Source organism: Apiospora phragmitis (assembly GCF_038363925.1).
Source record: "Apiospora phragmitis strain CBS 135458 chromosome Unknown utg000010l:1.0-9815664.0:1.0-9183399.0, whole genome shotgun sequence".
NCBI classification, from domain to species: domain Eukaryota; kingdom Fungi; phylum Ascomycota; class Sordariomycetes; order Amphisphaeriales; family Apiosporaceae; genus Apiospora; species Apiospora phragmitis.
The window spans coordinates 8415002-8434623 of record NW_027117409.1 but is presented as its reverse complement, the minus strand read 5'-3'; the positions used below and the strand labels follow the sequence as shown (position 1 = coordinate 8434623).

The 19622-nt window shown below is 52.4% G+C and overlaps 5 protein-coding genes across 5 annotated transcripts; 2 read left to right on the top strand and 3 right to left on the bottom strand.

Annotated features, from left to right (window-relative positions):
* Positions 1–463: 463 nt before the first annotated feature.
* On the bottom strand, positions 464–1723 carry PG994_012334 (uncharacterized protein; the record flags this gene model as incomplete). The annotated part of the gene is made up of 1 exon (XM_066863743.1): positions 464–1723. One exon carries the CDS (start codon positions 1721–1723, stop codon positions 464–466), a length of 1260 nt encoding a protein of 419 aa, XP_066712853.1.
* Positions 1724–9985: 8262 nt separating this feature from the next.
* Positions 9986–10303, top strand: PG994_012333 (Dual specificity phosphatase- catalytic domain protein; the record flags this gene model as incomplete). The annotated part of the gene is made up of 1 exon (XM_066863742.1): positions 9986–10303. One exon carries the CDS (start codon positions 9986–9988, stop codon positions 10301–10303), a length of 318 nt encoding a protein of 105 aa, XP_066712852.1.
* A 204-nt stretch (positions 10304–10507) lies between these two features.
* On the top strand, positions 10508–12511 carry PG994_012332 (uncharacterized protein; the record flags this gene model as incomplete). Its single annotated transcript, XM_066863741.1, has 2 exons — positions 10508–10866; positions 10945–12511. The coding sequence occupies 2 exons, from the start codon at positions 10508–10510 to the stop codon at positions 12509–12511; spliced, it is 1926 nt and encodes a 641-aa protein (XP_066712851.1).
* A 1602-nt stretch (positions 12512–14113) lies between these two features.
* On the bottom strand, positions 14114–15565 carry PG994_012331 (uncharacterized protein; the record flags this gene model as incomplete). The annotated part of the gene is made up of 5 exons (XM_066863740.1): positions 14114–14346; positions 14435–14870; positions 14900–15088; positions 15154–15235; positions 15327–15565. The coding sequence occupies 5 exons, from the start codon at positions 15563–15565 to the stop codon at positions 14114–14116; spliced, it is 1179 nt and encodes a 392-aa protein (XP_066712850.1).
* Positions 15566–17151: 1586 nt separating this feature from the next.
* PG994_012330 (uncharacterized protein) lies at positions 17152–18440 on the bottom strand (the record flags this gene model as incomplete). Its single annotated transcript, XM_066863739.1, has 4 exons — positions 17152–17289; positions 17372–17653; positions 17706–17974; positions 18041–18440. The coding sequence occupies 4 exons, from the start codon at positions 18438–18440 to the stop codon at positions 17152–17154; spliced, it is 1089 nt and encodes a 362-aa protein (XP_066712849.1).
* Between the last annotated feature and the right edge of the window lie 1182 nt (positions 18441–19622).

Genomic DNA, 19622 nt, shown 5'->3' with positions numbered 1-19622 from the left:
AGCCAGGTTGTTTAAGAGAAAGAAGACATGCGTGCGGGGTTACCAGCAGCGGACTCTGTTACGGACTGCCTCCTACGACCGTACGCGGTACTGGCTTCCGAGAGGACGTCCTGTGTTGGTATTGTTCGTGGCGTTAGAGGCGGCCGCGACATGGAGCCGTTCGCTCTAGATCTGGTGCCGTCTGAACTTTGGTCCTGACGATATGTCAAGATCCGCTTTGGTGAAGCCCTCTCCACCATTTGGTCCAAGCCATAGGTCCTATTCCTTGAACTTTCCTGATCTGACATTCGCCTAGAGAGCTGAGGAGGGGAAAGAGGTAGATAGGAAGGAATAGCCGCGGATAGTGGCCGACGATGTGATCGTGTTACTCGCGACTACATGGTATTTAGTAATGTGTACTAGAGGCAACATCCGGGCTTTTCATGCCGATAGATAAAGCATAGGTGCCAAAAGACCAGTGGGATCATGCACTTACAACCGCGTTAGACTCTGGTTCCTCCCGTGCCATTTTGAGGAAGACGTCACCACTGTCGTCGTCTGTTTCTACCCGGTCTGCTGAGGAATCCCGTGGCGCCCAGCGAACCGTATCGTCGTCTTGCCTTCCCTCCAAAGCCCGGAGCGTTTTGTCAAGGTGATTGGAATCGCCCCCTTTGGCGTCTTCGTAACGAGGTGATGTGAAATTCATATCGATCCCGAAACTCCGCCTTGACACTGATGATCGGAACGAACGAATGGGCGGGATGGATGTTGAGGCTCCCGTGGATGGTGTGCCAGCTGAGCCTGGCGGTTTGTAGGATACAGGTGGCCTTCTAAGGCAGACGTCCTCTTGTCGTCGGACGTCGATTTTCTTTTTACAGACTTGGGGAGTATGAGCTCCCTCCTGGCCTTGCGCACAGTCTTGCGCAGCGTCGCCCGCAGCACTCCGGTTGCCCTCTGCTGAATGAACTCGTTGATGAGCGCCCAGCGCCTGGCGCGAACCAGATGCGAAATCTAGGACACTGGTGCTGCTAGAAGTTGGCGCGCGACGTTTCGGCGGTTGAGTAGCCACGACGGTTTCAGCGGAGTCAGTAGTCAATGGCGATGTGATCTCGTCGGTGTTTGGCGGCTGTGGTGATTTTGCTGTTATCAATTGGTCTGCATGTGCAGGTTCAGGTTCAGGTTCAGGTTCAGTTGCAGGTACCGGATCCGGCAAGTCAATGTGTCGCGCGTCAATTGTGGTTGTCGCGCCTTGTACAGTGGAGTTGGTTCCAGGCGCCTGGAATGTTGAAGTCCGAGAATCGTCGGGGTCCGCGTCTGGGGAAGCGGGCAATTGTTCTGGTGAGACAGGAGTGGTAGCAGAAGGATTATCTCGTACTCTATCAAACGCGTTGGAGGACGATTGGATCTGAGTCTCTGTCTCGGTATCGCCCGGAGTGACAGGTGACGGGATGCCGTGCAACAAGGATGGATGGACCAAGCTTTCCTTTTTTAGGTCGGTGAAACGAAATGCTGGCAACTTGGATGAGTTGTTACTTTGCCGATGATCATGATAGTTGTTGCGATTGTCTGGCGCGTCCGACGAGGTTGTTGGTGATGTGGCCGAGGTGGATGTGGTTGTGGGCAATGATGAAAACGGGGGTGGTTGTTCGCTGTCCGCCGACTGCTGATGGGCAGGAGTAGGAGTGGTATTGCTAGTCAAGGCCGCTGAAGCTGATGCTTTAGCGGTATCAGGTGTCTCTGCCATGATTTCTGCGTGCACTGGTCCCAGTTCGCCTTCTCAATGCAATGCACCCCCGGTCCTCTTTTTTTCTCTGGCCTCTGCCTTTGCCTTTCTCTTTTCTGCTCATCCGAACTCTCAAATGAGCTCGAATTTACTGCCGTGGGTTCCTAATAAAGTCTTCTAGGGATTTTGATTATTATTCGGGGTATTAGTGGAGTTTCCAGGTCTCTGGCATTGCTTGAGCTTTGGCCGTTGTGGACAGGACATCCATCGAAAATGGGGGCTCAGCTCTGCATCTGTGTGGTAAGTGCTTCAGCAGATAGATATAGGCGTTTTCGGTGTGGGTATGCACTGCGAGCGAGCAACGAGATTTTCAAGTGAGGGAATAAGAAAGAAAGGTGCCGGTACTGTTAAGGCCTAATAAACATGGACGGCAGGGTCAGAGGGAGGAAAAAGAAGAAAAGTCAAGACGGTCCACGCTTGTCGAGAAAAACAAGCAAAAAATATCCCTCCCTGCTTGTCGATACAGGCGGGAATAGGAGACGATTGACCAGCAGAAGCGAGCCTTGTCAAATGATCTCATTCGACAGGAAAACCCCGATATGCAGCAGTTGTAGCGACAAGGTAGGATTGGGGTCTGTTCGTCAACAAGGGCAGTCAAAGTGTTCAAGTCATGACAAGGGGACAGCAGCAATGTGACAGCGACGGACTCGTTCTTTCACTGCGCTCGGCTCGTTCGATCGAGGAGAGGGTTTGAGGATTGATCTCTCTCTCTCGCCTCGCTGTCTGTGATCTACGATGTAGGTCGACTGATGAAGGGGTGAGGGGTTCTCTACGGTGTAAAGCCGTCGCATTTTCCCGACCGGCTTCTCTTTTGGAATAAACCTCCTCTAGACTTTTCAGGTCAACGTAGGTAAGGGCTCCCTGGCTACAAAGCTGGTTGAGGAATGGTACGTTCAAAGTATGATGTACCTGTCTCTCATGTACGTGAACTCATTCTTCTGTTTGATTGTGAGCATGCAAGGTTGGGTTTCCGGCTCATGACGAGAGTTGACTGGGCATCCCGTTAATCTCCCCCAGTCGACGATTGCCACTCATCACCTTCCAGCCCGGGTGTTATGGAGTGGTGCCACTTATCGTATAAGTTGGCGGGCAGCTACTCGTAGATAATGAGCCTAAGAAGCAACTAAAAGAGCCTGGCCTCGATGAAGACGTCGCTTCCCACTCCACTTAGTTTTGCACTTAGCACCGGGACTGGGGATTATGGCGTGGCCATATGGAGACTTTCGCGCACACCTTTGCGATCGTTTGTTGTGATATTACATTATGCCGGCATTTGTGAGTTGTCCACCGACCTGCTGTTTATTGATCTTCGACTACTATGTAAAAACCAGTCCATTCAGTAAGAGCGCTGAATTCCCCCTGTTGGCGGCTGTCTGCGTAATGTCGGGCCCTCTCGGGCAGTGCGCCGGACACACTCGTGCAGAAGCCGGTCCAAGCCAAACGCCTCATCCAAGGCGCATCGAGCGAGTTACGCAGCTTCTAATGGTCGGGAAAGCAAGTCGTAGTGCGTGCTTGCGTGGGGTTGAGCTCGGATATCGTACTGCACACTGACATATGCACAGCATTGGCCAACCAGAATGGCCAACCGGAACGCCGCTTATGTACCTTGAGCACAGTATGAGTACCTCCACAAGGTCTCATCAACTCTCAGGAGGAGGCTGGCAGATTGAGTTTCCTGATGGGGATCTTGAGAAGGACGATCAAGTTTCAAATCCACTTCTTCCCGCGAGCCATAATGGCAACTTAAAAAAGGGTGCAACAGATCTGTCAAAATAATAACTTAGCCGACATAAAGATGCAGTCCGGGAATATATATAGTATTGTTTGTGACAGAATATCAAGCAGCCAACTCGAAAAGTTCCGGGGTATAGATCGGTCCACTAATATGAGATAAAGCACATCCTCAACTGAGACGCCATCGCGTCAAGGGCAGCAGAACCCAGGACTCAGCTCATCAGTCTTTCCTACATCCTCCACACCACCTCAACTCTGCCCGAGTTGCGAGCATTACCTACTTGATACAAACTGAAAAGGCCACATGAAGCAAGGCCCGGACAGGCAGGCAAACAGGGACTACAAATATCCCTGGCCAACATCATACCGGACTCTGTTTAGACATCGCTCTTCGAGTTCCGAAAGCCTCCATGTAACGAAGCCATTACCATGTCCAGAGGGTAGCAGAACCACCGTACCGGTCGGCATATGCTCTCCATGCAGCCGTCTCCCAGAAAGTGTTAGCGCACGCGTATCGAACTCCCAAAAGTCCTGGCGCAGCTCTGCAATCTTGGGCATGCTCGGCCTTTTCCTTCGTTTAGATCAACACAACCATCCATTCTGCTGGGCCGGCTGCAGGGAGTCTCTTTCATTTTTAGTGTTTGTACCACCGATATGACCCCTACTGCCGTGAGTGATAGTCTACCCAATTGCACGGCCTCAGTAGTTCAAACGCCATCACCATGCTGTTGGGAGCCTAGGAATCCCTTCTAATAAAGTCCGCAGGACCCCTGAAGTGAGCATCACCACCCTTGGTTGTGATAAGATGGAAGATGGCTAGCCATGCGCACAACATGTGTACGTTTCGAAGAGAAAGAATGTATTTTTAGTTGGTACATTCGCCTTGGATGGATTCAATTAGTCATTGTGGACAGCGAGTATGGGCCCCATCATCGGGCTACGGCCAACAGGTGTACAATATATGTAGTCTGACAGTTTATAGATAGCCAAGTACACGTGACGGTCCTGTGGCGCAAACCCATTCTCATCATGTTCAAGCTCTTTCATCTGGCATGAAACGCAGTGATCGCACGCGTACGTTTAAGTTATCGCCAATATCGAGATGCCCAGTCTCAGCGGTCGGTTCATCGGGGCATCGGGATGACGAGTGAGAATCGGAACGGGAGAGAACGAAAGATCATACGACGGAAACAACTTAGACAGTCTCGTCTCAACTGTTGCCGCCTATCTATGCGGTAACTGATAACCAAAGGGGTGTACTAGTGTAAGCCCAAAGATTTCCTTTCACGATAACTGGATCCTCAGTTTTAACGCATCCCGATCCCAGGAATAAGGCGACGACGGGATAACTGACAACCAACGGAAGTGCGGTCCTTTTGAAATAGAACGCACACACCTTCATATCCTTCAATGGTCAACTTGATATGATCACCTTTCTTCAGCTGGAAAAAAAAAAAAGTCATGTCAGATTTGTGAAGTAAGGGCAGACCGAAATGAACAGTGAATAGTTTCGAATAATATCGAAAGGTGGTTAAAAAAATAATTTTTACCGAGTATAGCGAGTGTGTTAAGTGCTAGGCCAGCGAAGTTGCGGAGCATTGCTACATGTAATTCAGGATAGAATTATCGTATCTAACACCCCGAAGATGAATCGTGGTCAAATTGTCTCAAAAACTCGTCAACACCGGCCGTGTTGATGTTACAGCTCGTAACCAATATGTAATTAATACTGGACCACGGGAAAAGGACCGATGCAGCTACTGTTACCTAACGTGGCATTCCGCCATGAGTAAGTGAGGTCCGGGCAGCTGCTATGTTAAGGTGTACGCCGGAACAGGATATGATCATGAACACGATGTGACTTCGTTGCGATGCTAGCCCGGAACCGGCGGACCACTGCTAGTAGACCATGGAGGCCTTGCCATCAACGGCGGCTCAGGTGGACCGGACTATGAGCAAGTGGGAACCCAACCCGCCGTGCACGGAGCTCCGGTGCTCGAGATTGTGGGCGTTCCCGATTCTCGATCCACGTACTAGGGAAGCCGTTTCCTACTTCGTCAAAATCCACAGTCCGTCGATGGTTACGACCCGTTCCTCCCAAGATCGGCTTTATCTCTTCGAGGTACGGGAACAGTCCCCCCCTTGCCCAAGCTGCTAGGTCGAGGCACGAATAGTACAGCACGCTGGATAGTTCACGCAGTGGAGACCGAGTCAATTGCAATAGCGCACCAGCTCGAGACCTACGCGACCTAGAAATATTATGTAACCAGTTTTTGGGGGTTCGGGGGCATGTCTATGGTTCTACGCTGGCTGAGAAGAACACCAGCGTTGGCTTGGTCGGAAAAGTTCATAAGCTTAGGTCTGGCCAGCCCTAGGATCCATATGCTGCTGGACACGCCAGAACTGGTTATGGAAGTCAACTCGACTCGGCCAATGAAGAGACGTCTGGTCTTGATTTGCTGCAGTGCTTGTTTGCGGTGAATTCTGAAAAGGGCTACAGGACCGGCTGCTGGTGATCGGTGATCCAACTCGCATAATCGAGGTAGATCCATCCTTGATCAACTGAACATGCGAAGACGAGTCCCCAACATCATCATGCCAATGGAAGATGGGCAACTACTATGGGTGGGCAGATCATCTGGGCCGGTGATCGCATGAGCATGTCGTTTTGGAGCATCGTCCACACCTGTTGTGATGCACGAGTATTCCATCACACGCATATGTGCTCTGTAGGTGTTTATTAGCTTATCTCCTTTCCCGAGCATGGATGCACGTTGGAGCCATATTGCGGTCAAGGCCGGAGGAGGGAGGGGTTGCTGGCAGCCTGGCAGCCTGGCAAGTTGAGTGTGCTGCTGCAGCTGCAAGCCAAGGGGGGATGAGCAACCAACTCCGTGTTTCAGAATCCGCCAAGCACCGGCGCCAGAATAGCCTACGGCCCACATCCAAACGACCATGCCCTTTTGAATGCAACCGTACTCCGTACAGCAGAAGTACAAATTTCATCTCCACCTTGGAGGAATCCTCAAGTGGATATTAGGCACAGGCACTGAGTAGTAAGCCAACGAGGCTTAGCCCGCGCAAGTTCGAGAAAGGCTCAAAGGTACTCAATGCTCAGTGCCGTTGTTTCCCCATGGCAGACAGAGACAGGCGGCTGACGTACTGTTTGACAGTGCTGTGTACGCATGTGTCAAAACTTCAAAAGAGGAGAAGTGATTGTCAGGAGGAGGTTCACGTGGATTTGATGAAAGGACCTGACGGGAAGCTGAAACATTACGCACGCTGGTATTGCCCTGATAGGCAACAACAGCCGGGCAGCGACGAAATGCTGGAGAAAAGCGTTTTTGTGCAGAGCGGATACTGGGAATTGCATTTCGCAGATCAAATGGTTTGTTGTTGCTCAACAGGATATCAACGTTGTAGTCTTGGGGCGGGGGTAGTTGGAATGCGGCTCCTACAATCTGAATTTGAGACACGACTGCCATAAAGGTAAAACAATCCAGTCTACCTGACGATGTCACTTGAGCGACCAAGCGGATCTCCACGTGAGCCTCGTCCACGGGGCAACATCACCACTTTCGGAACCAGCTAGAACCTGATTGTATCAAGTAGCCACAATTAGACGCGGAAGACAAGTTTTAGAGATCGTGTTACCTGGCTGCCGGGAGGTGGTTGGCGCCTATCAAGCTCAAGAATTCTTGTCATCGTGCTCAATCAGCCAGGCCGTCGCGGCTCTTTAGAGAAACTGACTAGCGGCCGTTTCAAACAACCCGCGCCGGTGGTAAATATCAATGGAACAATGAGGCTGAAAGGAAACGGAAGAGGATACGAGCCCGCCCTGGTTGACCAAAAGGATCGATTCCTTGAACGGCTCCTGTTTGGTTTCATCCCATGGACAGAGTGTGCCCAGAAAGCAACGAGTCGTGCCATGAGCGAAGCGCGTGTATATGGTCGCTTGCGACCGTCCTGGGGTCCCTGGCTCGGCGCGAACGAGAGTTGGGCGGCGAAGCAATAGGCTTGAGCTGATGTGAACATGCTTCAAGAATAAGGTGATAGCAGGATGCATATAGGCAGCCAAACAAACAATTACCAATTGGCCGGGTGAACTGGGAAACCAATATGCGATGGGGATTATGGACAAATTGTTGCTATTGCTATATGTAGCGCACGACTATATCAGCGCACAGGGCGAATCGCGACACCCAGCTGATACTGTTGACAAGTGTGAAGCCGGCTGCACGTTAAAAGTCTCCCAATCTGACTATTTGAACAACGAGCAAGGAAGCTAGACGGCGCACTGGCACGGCCTGCAACGGCGGCGATGGGCTGCACAGTAATCTAGATGGCGTGGGTTTGGTAAGTGCGTGCTGGAATCCCAAACCACAGTATTCTATATGGACAATGCCACTCAAGCCAGAACTCAAGCTACCAGCTGCTCGACTTTTCTGGATCTTGAGGCTCAGTCCAAAAGATTGCCACCGGCTCGAGTCCATATTCGCATCCCAATACATCCAATTCGCCGCCCGCCGTACGAATACCAAGCCGGCGCATCCACGGCGGCGGCGAAGATGATTGGCATTTGCGAAATTATCAGCTGCAGCGTCCAAATTTGGGTGACGGGCTGTGATTCGTCAGCGGTAGCGCCGTCCTTTTTAAAAATAGAATCTTGCAGGTTTCGCAAAACGCAACCTGGACTAGCGGGCAGGGGGTGGAGGGTTTATTCTTGCTTGCTGGGTGGCATCTGCCTCCATCAATGTACTTCCCATCCGCTAATTTAGCCTTGGTCACAGCAGTACAGTTCATGTATCTCCATAAACAGCGGCAGCCAAAATTAGGCCTCCTCCAGTCTAGAGTCCTTGGTTGATTTCTTGCCAGGCAAGCCAGGCCTAGGTGCCTGCTTATTTGTAGGGGAGAGGAGTATTCCCCCGGAGAGGCAAGACTTGCGTAATTGCGAATATTGCCAACGGCTTGAGGGGCGCCCTTGTACCTCGAGGGTCTGCATTGACTCTGGCTTTCCGTCTAGTATGTCAAGGTACATAGTCCTGCATGTGATGTGGTAATGCTCTCATTGTTGAGTGTTGAGTTGAATAGAATCTTGAAAGAAACCACTACCTAAGCCGTACGAGCCAAGAAGCCCGTCTGTGGGAGGGGAGTAGGTACCGTTCGCACGTCAAGCCTGGCCCAAACGGTTGAAGGCTTCCAGGCCTGAAGGGCCAGCTGATAACCTTGAATTCTGACTGAACTCTGCTGCTCCCATTCTACGTAGAGAGAGTCTCGACTCTTGGAGTAATAAAGTTGAAAGGATGGTTCATGTTCATGAGGAATGGGTAGGCGGTCGAGAATCTAATAATAATCGCCTTCAGCAGAAGGAATCCTTGGGTTGTCTTGCCAGAATGTTCAATGGCAGTCATCAAACGGTGGCTGTACTCGAGGGGTACCTGAGACCCGCCATTGTCGCTAAGACGACCCTTGTACTTCTCCTTCTTACAAAGTGGTAGCCATGGGCCTAAATTCAATCCCATTCTTCTAGTTCCCTCGGCCTCTCATTGGAATACTACTAAAAAGTGACTTGAAGCGCAGGACAATTGGTTGGATTGGATTGGATATCGTTGATTCGGTACCGCGACACCACACTGGAAAAGCCGCCCGCCCGCTTTCCCTTCCTTGTTCCTCCCGCGCTGTTGTCTTCTTTTCCCAGACTTTACTTTCCTTACCCAGGCACAGACACACTCGCAGATACACACTTCACACAGAGATTGCCCTGTGTCAGGCCCTGTACTGCAGTACTGTCACTGTCTGTCTGTTTTCTGTTTCTTTACCGCCTACCTACAACAAAAATCCTCTCTTTCTTCCTGTCAAACCTGTCAGAACCCAAACGATCTTCCTTTCAACCCACCCGCATTTTACTTGTAAGCGACCAGACCTGGACGCTTCGTCTCGTCCTTAACCGTCCGCACCCCCCATTCTGAGTCTTCATTACTTGTATCCCATCTATTATGGTACTTGCGGTTTCTGCTTCAAGGTGCTGACAGCCAATTGCTGCCATGCGATAGTGGTTGCGTGGAAACGACACAATCAACCCCCCGTCGCCATCCGCCTCCGCCTCCCAACTGGCAACCATCCATTCTCACTTTTTATTTTCGCCGACTTCTCTTCCCTCTTCTCTTTCCTGCGCCTTTTAGTAATACTTATCAACACCTGACCCCGAACGGAACGGGACAGCTCGAGAGGAAGAAGACGGGCGAGCGAAGAACAGCAATCACAGGATTCAGCAGCGCTGTCCACAGTCAGGCTATCGCCCTCGTCTATCCACCACTACATTCGTTGGATAGCTTTCCTTTACAACACATTTAATCCAGGTCGCGAGGACCTGTGCGCTTAGCCTGGCAGACAACGCCAACTCCTAACAAGGTTGAAACAAAAGAAACGATCCAGCGTACACCCGAGTGTGCAATCCCAGCGACCAACTGAGGCCACTAATAGAGACCAAACATGCCGTCGGCTGCGGCTCGCAGACAATACGAGGACCAAATCCCCTCCTTCATGTCCATTCTGGACCCCGAAGCCGAGGCATACGACGAAAGTGGAAGAGGAATGGTTACTATGGTGGACTCAAAGATGATGGACATGGAGCCGACTTGTGCACCACAGATTCCAACTCAGCTTCAACAGCAACAGCAACAGCAGCATTTGCGACCGCTGGCAGATCACTTGCACCGTCACAATGACAGCACCTCTACACATAACTCGGAATCGGCTGATTCCTCGCCCACTACAACGCTTACGACGGATACGTCGTCTCTTTTCTGACCCATCACCGTCGTCCTCACCCGATTCGCCTGTCAACCTGATACCTCTCAACTCCTTCCCGGCGACCACGTTCGGCGGGCTTTCTGGCTTGTCATCGGGCCTATCATCTAACATGAATACTCTCACGGTTAACGACGGCGCATCCCAGCCACCGCGCGAGCTACCGCGGCCAATGACGTCTCCGTCCCCAGAAGAGCGCGCAACATGAAAGGCCTATCAATCCAGCCACCGTTCCAGACGTCTCTATCTTCGAGTCTGGTTTCTGAGCCCTCCTCGCCTTCATTCATCAAGCCCGCCATCCCCGCTATGAAGCGCAAGCCAAGCCAGCTCAGTCTCAAGACGGATTCAAAAGGTTTAAATGCCGGCCTCAGTATACGCCCTACCCTGCTCAGAGTGCCGAGCTCCCCTGCATTGCCCATGCTACAAAGACGGGCGCTCAAACATTCGACTTCTTCACCGCACATGCTCTCTGGTATGAAATCTGCTACCTTCAGTCCCGCTGGCGGTATGACTTTCCCTACAGTTTTGGAGCGAGGAGAGTCGGGTCTATCAAGAATTACTTCGTCCGTCGACCAAAAACTCCATCCCCAAAGCCACCTTTGACGAACCGATCATGGAGGAGGATTCTTCTTCCCCATCAGATCTCAAGTTGCCAATCGTATGGAAATGGAGCCATTCCGCGATGAGAGCGAGGCGAACGAGGACCAGAAATCCCCTGGCTACCCCGATGGTCCAATCGCCATCTACGAAGATAACGTCTATCTCTACCTGGAGCCGACTGCAGACGAGGCGGCCAGATTCGACGTTGTGATCAACGTGGCACGAGAAGTTACTAATCCTTTCGCGGGATCATCTCCAGCCGGAACATCTAAGAAGGAGGAGCCGGTGCCCGAATCGCCTATCCCTGATACTGCTGTCTCAACCGCCAGTTTCGCGACAGCGTTTGAATACCCGATGGAGGTCCGTGTGGACACGCCCACTACCCCCAAAGCAACAGATCTGTCCAAAGAACCCGAGTACATCCATATGCCATGGGATCATAACACCGATATCGCAACCGATCTGATGACGCTTTGCGAGATGATTGAGAAGCGTACAAAAGAGGGCAAGAAAGTGCTCATTCACTGCCAGCAAGGTGCCAGTCGCTCTGCCAGTCTCATCATTGCGTATGGTCTCTACCAGAACCCCGGCATGAGCGTCAATGACGCCTATTATGCTGCGCAGTCAAAAAGCCGATGGATCAGTCCCAACATGCGTCTCATGTACTGCTTGCAGGACTTCCAAAAGGAAATTGCTAAGAAGAGGCTCCCGCCGCGGTCTGCAGCTGGGCTCAAAAGCGGGCGGAGTCCGACTAAACACAGACTTACACTCTCGGCTGATGCTATCGACATTGCCCCCAAAGAGCCTCTCAGTGCGCCTCTTCCAGATGAAAGCCCGGAGAACGGACGTACCAAAAGCCCAGAGAAGAGCCCGGTCCATGCTCGGGTGAAATCTACACCGACCTTGGAAGCCATATCGCCTGGCCCATCTTCTGCTCCATCCAGCTTCTCCTGGCCCGAGAAAGAAGACGAGAACGACCTAGGAAAGTTCGGTCGGTTTAACCTAGACAGCGAAAAGAGGCTACAGCCACCGAAGCTATTTGAGCCAGAGCCCGACTCTACTTTCCCACCACGAAATTCGTCTTTCTTCCAGCCACCGCCATCGCCAGGCTTTCCGCCTATGGGTGACGCCTTTAAACCTCCACCTTCACCCGGCTTCCCCCGTTCTCATGAATCCAAGCCTCCACCGTCTCCGGGTTTCGCAATGCACCGTTTTGGGGAGGGGGTTCAGAGCCTAGGGTTCTCTAGCCTACACTTCGGCGATAGTCAAGAACCTATGTCGCACAACCGACATGCCGACGCATCGATGGATCGAGACATGCATATGGCACGGACGCTGCCTGACGACGATGCACTATTGTCACCTAGAGCCGAAACTATGACGAATAACCCGTTGCATGACCCTTTCAGTGAGATGCCAGGGATGAAGTTTGTGGAAGTACCGCCAACCCCTAAAGAGCCCAGCGATGGCCTCTTCTCACCGAGGTCAACCGCGTTCCCACGAGATCCCTTTAACTCGTTCGTGCGGCCTACTCAAGTCGATGACCCTAGAAGCCCTCCCACCAAAGGAGAAACGCCGATCGTGCGATCTATTGATGAGGTGTTATAGAGCAAGCGAATAGGGAACTCAACACCATAATACCAAAGATCTGTACTCTATGTGGCACACATAATGATCGACGACTTACGATTCATACGTCCCGACAAAACTGCGAGACGTGTAACTGCTCCATACATTCAATCCAACTCGCCAATCCGATTTGGTTCGTTTTGCAAAGCGTCTGTTGTACGGCATACACTGGCGTTCTTAGCACATCCTTAGCTTTCGCTCATGAATAGGCAGCACCTAGTCCATGGGATTCTTGGACATGGCTTGACCTAGGACCGAACGACTTTTTACAAACAGCCTTGTTCCGGAACTTTTACCGAGCAAACTGCAATCTTCTTTGTCATACACTTGCAAATCCCGCCATACGCTCTTTCTACAGCAGAATCAGGAGTTCTCTTATTTTCTTCATCATGCAAAAGGACGGCATAGCGTAGCAACTGGCGGTCATGGCGAAACCCGGATATACCCGGAAACGCGTTTCATTTCATTTTTCTTGTTCACTACCGAAACCGGCCGGGCGGTGTCCTTGGTCTTTTGTGGTGGCAGAGGCGTCTATGCGATCGGGCTATGAGACCTACTTTTAGTCGCTATCAGGAACTCCTACTGAATGCCCGTCTTCTGAACGGCAAGGTCTAATCCAGGAGTTTGATGGGAAATGTCGGTCTGGAACAGACGGAGGGGAATCAAGGCGAAATATGCTGGGGACAGCTGATGGGAAACGCGCGTGTGCCGAGGGGGGGGTGTCATAAATTACACATCCGCCCATATATCAGCGCACCCTAGCAAGGAGGGCAGGGGTAGCTCGCGAGGGAAAACGCACGCACACAGGGAGAGGGGGTTTGGAGAAACAGGAGAGGCCTTCTCAATAATCTGTTTCTTCCCTGTGGGCTTAGTTGCGTCTCGAGTACTTGCTTTCCTTCATCCAAATAAAGCCAATCAATCAATAATTGTATATAGTCTCCTCGTAGGACGACCAAATCTACGAAAAAAATTCAAACATATACCAAAACACTATACGGTCTCATACGCTTGTCCATGGTGTGACCAACCCTCCCCGTGAAAGCGGCCTGCTTTCCGATTGGACTCATCTTATACGTAGATATATTCTACGACGATGTATCTGAGATTCAATAGATTTCGCCTGAACGTAACAGAAGGGGATAACCACACGCCAAGCTACATAGATTTCCTCTGCCTACACTCTCGTATTGACAACTAGATCTTCGCTTAAAGAACCAGCTTGGGTATATTCTTGCTACGTGGCTTGCCGCGACACTTAAGCGCCCAGAGGGTAAACACCCCGTTCGAAGTATGTAGCCAGTTATCACTAGAGTTCTATTTCTATGTATTGGTCGGTCATCGTCGACCTTGCAAGGCTTGGTTGTTGTATCGACAATTCGTGCGAGGGTATCCATCTTAACTGAAAAAGTAAACATTCATGCCTCTGGCACGTTTCTCTGCCTCCGTTGTCTGGGGTACCTAACTTATAAAAGTGTCTTCGCGTCGTCGCAGTAATTATTGCGCGCACACCCTCTATAATTCTTGTTGCGTCTCGTCTCATTTCTCCTCCATATAAGTAAGAGAAAGGGAAATTTGCTCTGCTTACTGCGCCTTGGCCGCTTTCGCCTTGCACTTGGCCTCCTCTTTGGCCATCTTCTCCTGGCGCGCGATGGCGGCCTCGACACCGATGCCACCAAAGACGAGGCTGACGCCCAGGACCTGCATCTGAGTCAGGCGGTGGCCGAAGGCGACGACGGACAGGATCATGGTGAACATCTTGCGAGTGACGGTCACGGTGACCAGCAGGACCGAGGAGAAGGTGGAAAGTGTGTAGACTGTCGAATTTGGCATTAGTAAGGGAGGTCGACTAAATCATAGATAAGGAGTTTAGGAGGGGGAGAAGAGAACGAAGGAGTAACGTACAAATAAACACCTGTCCCACTGCGCCACAGGCCGCGAAACCCAGCACATCGGCCCAGACGGATGGGTTGCGCGCCATGAACTGGAGGGCCTCGCCCAGCTCACCGGCGCTGCCGGCCACGTCCATGCCGAGCCATTCCCCGACGCCGGTGTGAACGAGCCAGGGGCTGAGGACGAGGTACGAGGCCGTGACGGCGGTGCTCATGAGGTTGTTGGCGCACATCATCTGGGGGCCGGTGTAGGGCTGGAAGGCGGAGAAGATGTAGTCCTGCGTGCTGTTGGTGAGGCCGTCGAACAGCAGGTTGATGGACAGCAGCAGCAGGCCCCAGGGCATGTTGCGCTCCTCGGACGACGTCGCGTGTTTCTTGCTGCCACCCTTCTTGCCCGAGTGCAGCGTGAAGACGGCGACGCCGGCCGTCACGGCCGCGACCACCAGGTACTTGTACAAGGGTAGCGCTTGCGGAAGACGGTGATGTGCAGGAACATGACGGGTAGCAGCTTGCACGACTTGGCGAGCAGGAAGGTGATGTAGTCGATGTGGGCGAGGCTGGCGTAGCCAAAGGGCGAGGCGAGCGAGCTGGTGAGCGCGACGAGCAGCAGCGGCGCCACGATGCGCTGCGACGGGAAGATGGCCGGCAGGGGCGCGCCCGCGGGGTGCTGAAGTACAGGTAGATGGCGCCCGTGGTCGCAGCGAACAGGGACTGGATCGTGTTCAGGAAGACGGGGTACTTGAAGACCTCGGTCGCGCCCGGGGGGCCGTGGGGGGTCGTCGTGAGCTTCTCCTGCAGGTATGCCCATGTCAAGCTGCCGGGCGCAAGAAGGATACGGTTAGTCGCAACAACTCTTCTCTGTAAAAGCGGTATTATGGAGGGGCAGGAGAGGATAGGTGACGTACAAGGAACCGTAGATGCCTGCAACGGCAATCACCAGCTGCAGCACTCCGGCATCTGCTTTCTCGACGGGGGCAACGGGGGCGACGGCGGCCTTGGTGGATGGGCTCAATGCGCCGTTGGACTTGTCGGAATGCGCCATGATGGGATCAGCATGCCGCTTGTCCGAAGTCGCATTCTGCCCGGCCACGTATTCGGGGGAGGGCTGGCGTTCAATGGGCTTGACTTGCTTGGTACGCGCCATTGTCGGTGGAATGCGCGGCTCACCCCCAAGCAGCCGACTGTTTGGTAGATATAAGAAATAAAGAACGAGTGGAAGGGGCAACGACAAGGATGAAGACGAGTCAAGTGAACAATTGGCCAAGTCGCCTTGCACTTCGCGGGGACAATGAGGAAAGGAAGGAACGGAAAATAGAATAAGACACGATTTAGAATACTAAACCATATGACAGGCAGTTAACGAGAGAAATCGAGTCTGGACCCTGAAAATGGACTTGACTTATGATAAATTGTCGAGTCTCATCATCCGTGAGTTGATGACAGATTGGCAGAATTTAGGGGACAGCAAGCAGAATACCCACGAGTACATATTTTTAGCACCTGTGCTTTGCCTAAGCGTGGGGTGCATAAGTACTACTGGAGACAGCCTAGGTACCCGTACATTCAGTGCTTAGCGGACTGGAGGGGTCCAGTTCAGTGGGGGCTCTGTCCGTTCATGGCAGCATGGCGGCGGGCATGGCATCAGAACTGAGAGACAAACATTCGAGCTCACGACACCCATCCAACATCCACTGACTGACTGGTTTGGTCACCTCATGAATGTTTGACGCTTCCATTAGCATTGGCTACAGCATAAACACAATATGCCGATATCTACATGTAGTCACGTCTCAAAACTTTGGTTTTGGGCCGCCCCAGGGGCTTTTTTGATTATTTTGGCGTACTTAACCTCCCAATTTCCCACCTCATCGCAGGCTTAATCCTAGAGAGCTATGCCCCTGCCTCCAAAAAGTGACCATAATATGCAACCCAGTCCGTCGAGGGACCGACACGAGGGTCCACTGATGATTCTCTGTTTGTATAGGGGACGGGAGTTCTTGACCTAAGCCTCCAAAGTGCGCATGGGCGGGAAAAAGAAACGATGATAGCGAGGGAAGGGTCGCGATGAAGGCATGTACGCGATATGACGAGATTGGGGCGATTCTCGTCCAGGACAAACGGGAATCTTGGTACATGAGAGTGAGGTCGATTACGTAGGCGCATGCTCACAATCGTTGAGAGAGACGGCTGCTGGCTCCACGCCAAAGACGCCTCGTAGATGGCCTAGAGCTGCTGCGCAAAGGAAAGTCGGGGAAAGTGGTGTTTATGTGAGACTCTCTCTGTGTGGGTGTAGGTTTGGATATCTGAAATAAGAAGCAAGGAAAATAGACATGAAGAATACAGCCGATCACGTCGGCCGTTTCGTCGAGGGCAAAGAAATGGGGAGAGTGGTTGTCGTTACGTCGTATCGTTATGACCGCCAGCATTGGTAGAGGTCAGTCAGCCTTGCGGCAAGTCAGATCTGGAATCGCCCCGCCTTACAACCAGGGTTTCTTCGCCAAATCCAACCAACATTAGAAATACTCCAGACAATTACATCAATCCGTGTCCTTGAAGAGAGCGGGCGTGCAAGGCACCCGCCAGTAAGCCCAAACCAGCGCCAGTGCTAGGCTTGATGTACAAGAACATGAGAAACCGCAACCGCAAGCTCGAGGACCAGTCCCCACAGAGGTCTCCAACCTTCCCACGTTGGTGGGTTCGGAAATCTCTACCGTCCACAAAGCCTTTTCTTTATTCCTGGACCTGCGTCTGGCTGCGGCGCATTTTCTCGGCCTCCAGGTTCTCATAGAGCAAGAACAGCGCCGTCTCGTTGGCCTTGGCAGTGCCCATGATAGTAAACATTCTCTCGCCGGTCTCATCGTGAGGCGCCTATGTAATATTGTTAGCACATTGCCCGTACTGGAGAGAGAGAGAGAGAGAGCCTGCAAATTCTTGGACTTCATGATCATACCTTGGCAATAGAAATGCGGGCACCAGACGTCTTGCGGATCTCGCTGATCTTGGTTCCAGCTCGGCCAATGATGCAGCCCACCATGTCTGCGGGGATGCTGATGTTCTGTGTTTGGATCTCCTCGCCGTTTTCGTCGTGCGTTGGAGGGCCTTGGCGATCCCGGGTGCCTGCATCAGAATCGGAGCGGCGGTACGGGCGTCCTCCTCCGTTGCTGAAATCGGCACCGTTTCCTGTTCTCGTTACACGAGGGCCTCCATAGTCTCTGCTGGAGCAGCACCATAGCTGCCCACCCCGCTAACAGCTGCGCCAGCAGCATTAGGCAGAGACCCCGCACCGCCTGGTTGGGTGCGGACCACAGGATTATACAGCACGGTGCCAGTACCACGCTGCCAATCATCAACCAGACATTTGCAGATTTCCCAGATGGCTTGCTGGATCCCCTCGGAAGTTCCTGGACCTCCACAATTCTCTCGGTCGACTGTGGCAGCATCTCCTTCTGTGCCACCATGCGAACGCCTGACACATCCTGGATATGTTTGATCTTCAGGCCCTGTCTACCGATGATGGTGCCCATCTGGTTGTGCGAGATGAGAAGCTTGATGGCTGGATTATGTCAGCAAAGTCCACCCAAGCAAGGTGGGGTTTGGGGATTCGGGATAAGTCGCATACGATGTGTGCCATTGTTTTGCACGACGCCGCCCATGCCCATTGCTGGTGCACCCTCGAGCAGCGCGCGCGCAACTATCGAGTAGGCTCTAGAGATTGCGTCGCAGCCTCCGGTTATGGTCAGAACGCGATCATGCACGCCTTGTACCACTTTGCTGACTCCTGCTTTGACGCCCGTCTCATCACGTAGATCCGCTACGTTCTTGCCGCCTTTGCCAATGATGACGCCGGCCTCCTTAGAGGAAACAATGGCGCGCAGTGTCAGGCTGGTAGCGGCATACTCCTCGTCGTTTTTGGGAGCAGGTTGACCATCTGGGCCGAGATCGCCCTCAAGCTTCAAGTTGTCCATTCCTTGCTCAAGCACATCGCCATTGGGCGGGATGACGTCTTGGGAGACAGACATAATGAAGAACGGCGAGCAACAAAAAAGAAAACTGCCGAGCTTTGAACAGGTAGAAAAAAAAAACCTCAAGCTTTTCGTGTATCGCACGATGCAGGTATACAGGATCAACGCACTATGCGAAACGGTGACGCCGGTGCTGATGCTGATTTGCGCAAATGAGCTGCCCTTTTTACTGTTGGCGAATGGTGGGCGAAAGCAGAGCTTTGGGCCTAGCTAGTTGAGTCGCGGTGTTAGCTAGCTCTGATAAGCTCGCGCGTTGCAGTAGACAAGATGTAGATCAGGTCGGTGGAGATGATGGTATGGGAAACGGGATATTTCATGTGACATTCACAAATAAGGGTGAGCGGGTGTAAGGACAGGCTATGAATACGGCGACTATATTTGACCACCGGTGGGCTTTCTGTGCATCTGCGCTGCACGATCCAGCATGTGGGTAGTAGAAAATAGAAACAGTATCAACGGCGGGCAGTGGAGGGGGAGAGGGGAAGGGAAAGGCAGGGCAGGGTGAGTGAGTGAGTGAGTGAGTGAGTGAGGGCGGGAGGGAGGGAACGAGACCGAAGCGGGGCATCACTGGCCATTCCCACCACCGACTTACCTTGATTGTTGCTTGACGCAGAGTAAATCGCGGGAGTTTTGCCTGGTCTTGGCTCTTTTCTTTCCCTTGGGGAAGAGAGTGGGATGGATTGGCAGTGGGGTTGACGATTGTTGTGTCTGGTTGGTCGTTTAAAAAATAAACGAACCGAGCTCAAGCTGTCTGCTTGTTGTTGCTTTACATACGTCCAGTAGTATGTAGTACGTGGGTGTGTGTGGTACCTTGAGGTAGGTATGGGACTAGGGACCTGGGAGGTATTTAGATGCAGACCACTAACTAGCCGCGTGGGCAAGCTTGATCGGGGGACAGTGTGGGTGAGGGTCTCTGGACGTCAGAGCAGAGCTTCACGCCTTGGAGCTGGGGGGGTGTTATGCGGCCGTATGCGTATGTGCGATCAAGCGGGCAATGATGGCATCCAGCGTTGTAAGACGGTAGGAATGAAACCGATATGCCAGCGACGCAAAAGGCCGGATGCGGGAGAAGTGCGGGTCGGCGTGACAGGGGAGGTCTGAGTCCTGGTGGCGGCTGGGGGAGGGGTAGGTAGAGGGAGAGAGAGCGAGAGATATGGCAAGGAGGAGAGTTAAAAGGGG